We start from the raw sequence: 8496 nt of genomic DNA, 5'->3' as shown, positions 1-8496 counted from the left end.
TTACTGACATGACTCTAACTACTAGAGCTACAACTAATCTCTAACAGTTCACCCTGCACCAGATTCTGATGTAGAAGAATTAGACTACCAAGAGACATCTGCAGATATTAAAATACTTTTTACCCTCATATCTGCATGGGGTCTTATGTTCTTCATATATTTCAACCAAAAGAGAATACCAAATGCACTGAAGCTGAGCTTAGTGACAGACACCTGTAATAGCTTCATTTGGGAGGTCCCACATACCTCCCAAGACTAGGAGTTCAAGGTCTCAGATTTGTAGCAAACATGAAGACAGCCTGAGTTATGTAAGACCTACCTATGTCTACCCCAATGATAAAAAGATTACTTTCAGTGTAAACCAGATTGAATATAGAGACATATATGGGGTCTTTCCTCACTTACCATAAAAGCAACCATAAAAGGTTCACAGAAATAAAAATTATACCCCTCTTCTCACTGAATAGTTTTCTTGAAAATTTGAGTTATTTTTTCACAAAAGTTTCTTATATTTTCAGACAATGAATTTAGTAATTTAAAATGAGTAAGTGTTTAAGCAATTTCAGCTTTAATTTCTAATATGGTAAAGATCACTGAGGTCTGACTCACATACTTAACCCCTTTGAGGGGCTCCTGATCCTCTACAATAGCCAGAAGGGTCCACATTACAGCAGAATAGGGTGTGAGGAAGCAGCAGGAACTGCAGAATGTGGACACGTGGAGTTAGGGCTGGTGCAGACTCCTGCCAGGTGGCTCTTCTAAGTTCTGCAGACTCTGGAGCCAGTTCTTAGTGTTGGTGACCATTAGGCTCAGTTTTATCAATCCCTCATACTCTACTTACTCTGTGAATCCTGTGCCCCTTATCTTCTAACTGGAACTCCAAAATAAAACCTATGTGGTCAGAGCTACTTTGAGCAGTTTCCTTGTGATGAAAGCAGCAAGATGACAACTGTAGATCTCCGTATTAGCGTGAACATGGATTGGTAACAACGGAATGCTTTTATTTTAACACAAAGACCATTACCTCTTGATCTTTTGGTTTGACATAGTTGGAAGGGAAGATTCCAGTTCTCTCTCCAATACTTCCTGTCCACCACTCTCCATCTTTCTGGGTCACCAATATTTCTTCACCTTCATTGAAAGTCAAATCCCCAGGCTCTACACTTGAGTATGGATAAAGTGCAATGTACTCTGTGGGAACAAGGAAAGGCAACGGTCTGGACTTTAAGACTACAGATGTAAAAAAGAAAGTGACCTTGAGCCTTACAAACTTCAAACAAGGTCTTCAGGCAGAAAACAGAACCAAAGCAATAATTTAATAATTGTCTAGGTGAAGGCTAACAAATGTTATGAAGTGCTTTACAGTTTTTTCAATTGCTGTTATTTTGTTAAAGAAAAGAAAGACTATTGCTTAGGCTGCAGGGACAGTGGGCTGTGCTACAACAAGACTATCAATAGTCAATCTTTTGTTTGTTTTGGTTGAGAAACTATCACTATGTAGCTATTCTTTGCTAACTTGGAACTCACAGAGATCACCTGACCCTACTTTCCCAGTGCTGAGATTAAAGGTGTGCCCATTTTGTCAATTTTTTTTTTTTGGTAACAAAGAATTATCCCAAACTACAAACATATAGTATGTCTACAAATAATGGAACTGAGGCTTACTGGGAGTGCTACTTGGTAATAATGGAGTCAAAATGATCTCTTAAACCTTTCATGTAAAATACACCCTAATCTTTGTTCTTTAATTGTTCTGTACACAGTTACAAAAACATTAAGTCCTGCTACAAGGCTCCAGCTCCTAGCATACTGCTTGGCTCCAAGCAGATTCTAGATGAATCTCTGTTACTGAATGACCTCATGGGATAGATAGGTCTGCAGTTTTATACTGTCTTTGATTCTCGTTCCTATGGTTACTACTACTTTGAAGAAACAACATCTGTGTTTTAGAAGTCTATTTATTTATTTAGGTTTTTTGAGACAAGATTTCTCTGTAGATTTGGAGCCTCTCCCGGAACTCACTCTATAGACCAGGCTGGCCTCGAACTTAGAGATCCTCTGCCTTCCAAGTGCTGGAATTAAAGGTGTGAGCCACCATTGCCTGGCTAGAAGTCTTTTTATTTTTCTATTTTTATGTATATTTGTCAACACAGAATCTGGTCTTTTGTCAGAAACATACTTTGAAACCTACTTATTCTCACTCCCAGAGTCACTCTGCCTAGCTGGTTTACTACAACTACAAGGGTTACAAGGTCTAAGAAAAATCACAGTAAGGAAGAGCACCCAAGCTCTCCTACACTCCTCTCCACACTCAGTCTGCAGTGCAGATATGGAGCCAGCCTCTCTGGGGACCTCATTTCCTAAGTTGCAAGGTCATGGTTGGCTCATTCTCTTCAGTCTGTGAGAAGCCCTTTCTTATTCTTTGCCACTGTGTTGGGATTAAAGGCACGCACCGTCACTCTTAATTAGTTTTATTTACGTGTGCGTGTGTGGTTTCTACAGAGGCCAAAAAGGGCACCAGAGCTGTAGTTACAGGCAGTTGTAAGTAGTCTGATATGGGTGCTGAGAACTGAATGTAGGTCTTCTCAAAATCAGCAAGCGCTCTTAACCACTGACCCATCATCCCAGCCCCTGTGCTGAATTTCTGTAGGCCCAACTCTAAATATGCTAAGAATTTTCAGCCATATATTTTCTGTATCTTCAATATTCATATGACGTAAGGAGAAGCAGGTTTTCTTAATTTCAAAAACATCAAAGAACTAGAACTGGAGAACAATGTATGTTAAAATAATAACTAAGCTAATTCCTGTTTAATACAAATTGTCCAGAGCTTACCTTCTCCAGCTGGATAAGCTGTGGAGGTAGGTTTCTTATTTACAGCCGCATACAATGCTTCTGGCCTAGCAAATTAAATGGAGAAATAAGACAGATTCACACACGCAGAGGGCAGAAGCACAAGAAAGGTGAGCTTAAGACTTTAACAGGGTTAGCAGAATCTAGGGTTCCCTCAACTAAACTGCCATCTCTGTGCACACAGGAGTAGTCCTATATACCAAATCCTCCTAGACCAAGACCTGTCTAATTATAAACCACTACATTTTAAAATAACTTCAATAAAATATAGCTTTTGCTCTATATGGAATTTAACTAACAGAATGCACACTAATAAGTGGACAGTGTTTTGAGAATGTTATTATTTGATTAGAGTTTACTGCATCTTACAATATAAAAATAATATTTAAAAAATCTCATAATAGGTAAATAGTAATTTTCATGTTAATACAGGAGGCTCGTTTCAAAAGTTTGGAAGAACTATCATGTTCAAGATCTAGATACCCAGGGGATACAGAGGACTCCCCAGGACCTGCAACTGAATTATGGGGTGGCACAGAGGGAACATTACTAAACCTCACAATGGGACTGCCTTGCTTAATTCTAATGTCTCCATTGGTGCAGGCTTTGCTTGCTCTTTTTTTGTGGTATGTGCTTTGTTTGTTTTGAGACAAGGTCTTCTATGTTGCCCATGCTGGTTTTTGAACTTGTAAGATCAAGAAATCCTCCTGGTTCAACTTCCTAAGTTGCTGAACCTATAAGCATGTACACCCATGCCCAGCTCTGCTGCAAGCTTTTAAGTAACATGACTTGTCTCTTAGAAAGGATCAGTAATTGAACAGAAATTTATGGGGGAAATGGCCTCTAAAACATTTAAACCTAATCTATTTTTTGTTTATGTTTTCTTCTCTGTAGTATGTTATAGAATAATACAATAATTGCTATAAAGGGTCTCTCATAGAGATGCTAGGCATGTATTGTGATTTCTATACTTCATCCATCCAAAATTCCAGTCAACCCGAGCAGCTCATTTCTACATCTGAACTAAATACTGACAAGCAGACATGCAGCACCAAAGAGCTTAATTTGTCTATTTAATTCTTTCATTTAATCAGAAATTGGAAGATAATACAGGCTGGTGAAAATAGTGCAACTAGGACATAAGCTTGACACAGGGGACAGTTACCCACAGCTAACATCTGTGCCTACTGCCGAGTTAGAGCCAGCTGGCAATCTGACATCCCCACAGACTTAAGATTTCAGTTGAGTTATTTTTGGGGTTTTGCATATTTGTGATTTCATTCTTTTGCTCACTCATGCTCTCCTGTCCTCATTCAATTAGCTAAGATGACTCAGTAGCTACTATGTATTAGTATTATAGTAGATACGAAAAAATGGATCAAAAGAGACAACAGATTATAGCTTCATGAGCTGATGACTTAATTAGGAATATTGGTCAAAAAAGTCAGTAACTATGAAGACATATGCTATGAACAATAGGGAGGTTATGCTTAAAGAGCCCTAGAGGTTCAGGCATGACCCCAGTAAAGAAACCTTTAAATATTGAAAAATTTCAGTAAACAGTGGAGAAATGCTTCAAGTGAAATGAAAAGTAATTTTTCTAACTGGTCTTACGATAAAAAGAAAACAAAAGTCTAGAAATCAAATGTTTTGAAACCTTCACAAATTTGAAATGGTTAAAGTGAAAGATCCTAACGCAGACACAACATGTGAAGCAGTTTCTTCCATGCTAGGAATCACCCTCTGGTTATGTGGAGAAGACACCACCACCACACTGCACGTAACACACGGAGGTGCTTACTCTCGCTTTACTTCACTCCCAGGAATGATCTTGACGTAAGATTTGGGGAACCATCCTCTTCCTCCATGTACCTCCCCAAACCACCAATTTTCCTGCTGCTCCAGGACAGTAATGACGTCATGCTTTGAGAAGTTCAAGTGGTTCTCTTTCTTTGCCGTCCAAGAACAAAGGGCCTGAGCTTTCAGGTTTTCTACAGCCTGCCCCTAGGACAAAAAGCAACCAAAAGTTAACAACCGATCATGGTAACTACGATTTGTGATTCCTAGCATATAACAGAGAGCATATTAACCTGGTCAGTCTATAAACTTAAAGTGACACTGATCCCCAGTCCTCCAGCTTCCAATGGCTTCTAACTGCTGTTGGTAACCCTGTTGCCCAAGGACTAGAGACCTGGTCATGCTTAGCATCTCCCTTGCTATTCCCTCTTAACAACCAGGACCCCTTCCCTTCCCTCACACCATGCTCACTGCCTTCTCACTTCCCACAAGCAATAACACGAGTCCCTTCCAGGCTGATTCCTTTCCCCCTCCCGTCTCCCACAGCAGTAAGGGCATGTCACTGCAGCAAGCTTTCCCAGATGCAGGTCACTGTTTACCCACTGAGCCATCAACCTGGTCACAGTGTTAAAAGTGTAAGCTTCTCTCAAAAACTTTGTTTTTTTCACTGCCAAGTTGTCTAGTACTGGATTACCTACTTTATTAAACCCCTAACCTCTCTAACTGCTTATCTTAAAATGTTACTTGTAGGCTGATATTTTACTGATTGAGACAAAGTCTTGGTTATATAGCTCAGGCTAGACTTAAATGCTTTATGTAGCCAAGGCTGGCTTGAGAATCTCAGTCCTTCAAGTTCAGCCTCCTAAGTGTTGGTGGTATACACCAACACCATGCCAGGATCAACCTGACTTCTTCACCCTTTCCTCAAGAGTTGTGTAATCTAACTACACTATGCACAAGTTTCATTTCTTCCAATACCTCTAACTTATGTACCTCAGTGACCTTCCTCACAATGCTCTTTCACTAGAGAAACTTCTAGGTTTAGTGAAGCCTTACTTCTGTTTGAGGGTCCAACTTGGACACCTTCCCTTCAGGAAGCATGCACTAATCCTCACAGATCAGCTGAGATGCCCTCTCATCTCCAAGCCTCAGAACTTTGTACACACATTTATTATAACATTTCTCATGCTTCACAGCCATGTGCATGAAAATGATTCCTTTATTAGGTTATAACTACTTAATAGAGAGTTTTAGTTAACTTATGTTTTTCTTGAATTTTTAGCACATAATAAAATGCTGGAAATTATAACCATGTAGTAAGGATTTCTAAGGGAAGATGAAATTTGTATTTCAGGCTTTACTGTGATGAAGTCCACCATTTCTTTTTAGCAATACTAATGTGTCAAAGTATATATACCAAAGTACCAAGGTTCCCAGCCAAGAAAAAGCAATGCCCCTCCCCAGTTCAATCCTCATGGAACTGAATTATTGAGCAAACACTGAGAATGTAACTGAATGCTACAGGCTCTGTTTAAGTGAGGGAAATATGGATGTCTATGTACGGAATCCAGAGCAAAGACAAGAATAAAATACACAGAACTACAGATAACATACCTGTCCATGAATGGGGGACACAGATCCAGGGGACACGGTGCGAGTAAAAGCTGACTTTTTTTGCCATGACGTGTTAACAGTAAGGTTTGAGAAAGATACATTTTGATAATCAGTCACTGATGCTGGTTGAGTTGAACAAAGTGGTCTGCAAATGTAAAACTTCAATATGAGTATACTTAGTTGGTTAGACCCTAGTGAAGTACTACCAGTTTACCCATGTGTTTAATATACACTGTGTTTAAACAGAATTTGTAGATAAAAAGAAATTATGCACTATGAGGTCATTTCCTATTTCACGATGAAAATGGGAACAAAAGGCACTGTTGGCAGAGCCAGCCCAGATTAAAACCGTGATCAAGAATCAGGTTGACACAGCTATGCATTAGTATTCACGCACTGCAGAGCTGTATGAATCCCACTGTCAGCTCACAACTCACTGGGAAGAAGCTGAGGTAGCAGAGAGAGATCCTGTAGGAGGAAGTAAGGCCTTCTTAGGAGACGGAGCTTTTTCACTGGATGGCAATTTTTCTACATAGTTGCATGGAAACCAGCCAAACTTTCCCCGAAAGCTGCCATAAAGCCAACCAGGCTCTCCTACGGTTTTTTCATCAACCTATAGAAGAAAAAAAAAAGGTTTAGTGCTTACTCTCAGATTAAGAATTAAGTCCATCTTAAATAAAAAAGGTATTTCCTACAAATTTTTAGGTTACTATTTCTTTTTTTTTCTTTTTCTTTTTTTGTTTTTTTTTTTTTTCAGAAGATCCTTAACTATGCCTTTATTTTTCAAAGCTTTATTTATTTTTATTTCATGTGTGGTAGTTTTGCCCTAACATATGTAAGTGAACCATATATATACATATATATGTATGTATGTATACACACACACACATCCTAAGAATCCAGAGAACGGTGGAATATAGTGTGTGTGTGTGTGTGTGTGTGTGTGTTGTGCCTACAAAGTCCAGAAGAGAGACATCAGATCCCCTAAGATCCCCTATAACTGGAATTATAGACAGATGGTTGTGAGCCACCATGTAGGTGTTGGGAATTGAACCCAGGTCCTCTGCAAGAGCAATGCGTGCCCTCTGCTCCAGTCCTGTGCCTGTATCCTTGTGGGAGAGGGGATTGAGGCATGATAACTCTACCTGGCCCTGTCCTGGAGCTCACTACATAGCCCAGGCTGGTCTTGAACTCACAGAGAACTTCCTGCCTCTGCTTCCCAGGTGCTGGAATCAAATATGCCTATATCTTGAAGTGTACTCCATATGGTTACTATTTCTTGACATGGACAAATTAGTTTTTAAAATTTTAATCAAAGTTAAAATATGAGGCCAGGTGTGGTGGTACATGCCTTTCATTCTAACACTCAGGAGGCAGAGGCAGGTGGATCTCTATGAGTTTGAGGCCAGCCTGGGATAGAGAGTAAGTTCCAGGTCAGCTAGAGTTACATAGTGAAACACCGTCCCAACAACAACAACAACAAAATTAACACCAAGTTAATATATGAAAATAAGTTACAACAAAAGCATCATCATATACAGTTTACATTGGAAAAACTTTTCCTCTACTCTCTATCTAATCTCTCCATCCATCCATCCATCCATCTACCTACCTACCTATCCATCTATCTATCTCCACCTGTCTCTGCCTCCCAAGTGTTGAGATTAAAGGTGTGTGTGTGTGTGTGTGTGTGTGTGTGTGTGTGTGTGTGTGTGTAACCAGAACTCTTGGTTGGCCTTAAACTTGTGGCGATCCTCCTATCCTGGCCTCACATGTGCTGGGGTCACAGTTCTGAGCATCAGGCCCAGCTGCAAATACTATTTACAGTGCTGCTTCTCGGATTTGTTTTCTGTCTTTAGACATTATCTATTGGGTTTTAGTTACAAAAAAAATATAAAGATTCACCTCTCTTTCATTGTGCTTACTCTTTCTGTATTGTTATATAGTTTATATTGAAATATAATTAACATTTATGTTATATCTATGTCAATCTCTCACATCTGAGTTATACAGTATTTTGCTGATTACATTTCCTGTCCTGCAAACATTCAATATCCTACAGTTAGTCACTTTTGGGGCTTAGCTGAACTGGAAAACCTGTGGGTACTATTTTCTAAGTGATAAAAACCAATTTTCTTTTTTTCCCTCAAACACTTTCTTCCCCTGTAGTATAGTGGCCTCCCATCTCACCATGTCTCTTGTACTTCTTTCTGGTTACTACCTTCAACACAT

The 8496-nt window shown here is 39.4% G+C and overlaps 1 protein-coding gene across 3 annotated transcripts in view; it reads right to left on the bottom strand.

Moving 5' to 3' along the window:
* Nucleotides 1-8496, bottom strand: part of Itsn2 (intersectin 2) — a 116485-nt gene that overhangs the window by 41464 nt on the left and 66525 nt on the right. For all 3 annotated transcript variants that reach the window (XM_026786018.1, XM_005360875.2, XM_013351392.2), the window contains 5 exons: nucleotides 6702-6877; nucleotides 6265-6409; nucleotides 4655-4857; nucleotides 2836-2900; nucleotides 1025-1191 (listed from right to left, as the gene is read on the bottom strand). In XM_026786018.1, coding sequence (XP_026641819.1) covers nucleotides 1025-1191; nucleotides 2836-2900; nucleotides 4655-4857; nucleotides 6265-6409; nucleotides 6702-6877 — 756 coding nt within the window. The remainder of the gene's footprint in view (nucleotides 1-1024; nucleotides 1192-2835; nucleotides 2901-4654; nucleotides 4858-6264; nucleotides 6410-6701; nucleotides 6878-8496) is intronic.

This window comes from Microtus ochrogaster, linkage group LG3, assembly GCF_000317375.1.
Source record: "Microtus ochrogaster isolate Prairie Vole_2 linkage group LG3, MicOch1.0, whole genome shotgun sequence".
Taxonomy (NCBI): domain Eukaryota; kingdom Metazoa; phylum Chordata; class Mammalia; order Rodentia; family Cricetidae; genus Microtus; species Microtus ochrogaster.
This window is presented reverse-complemented; position numbering and strand designations above follow the sequence as displayed.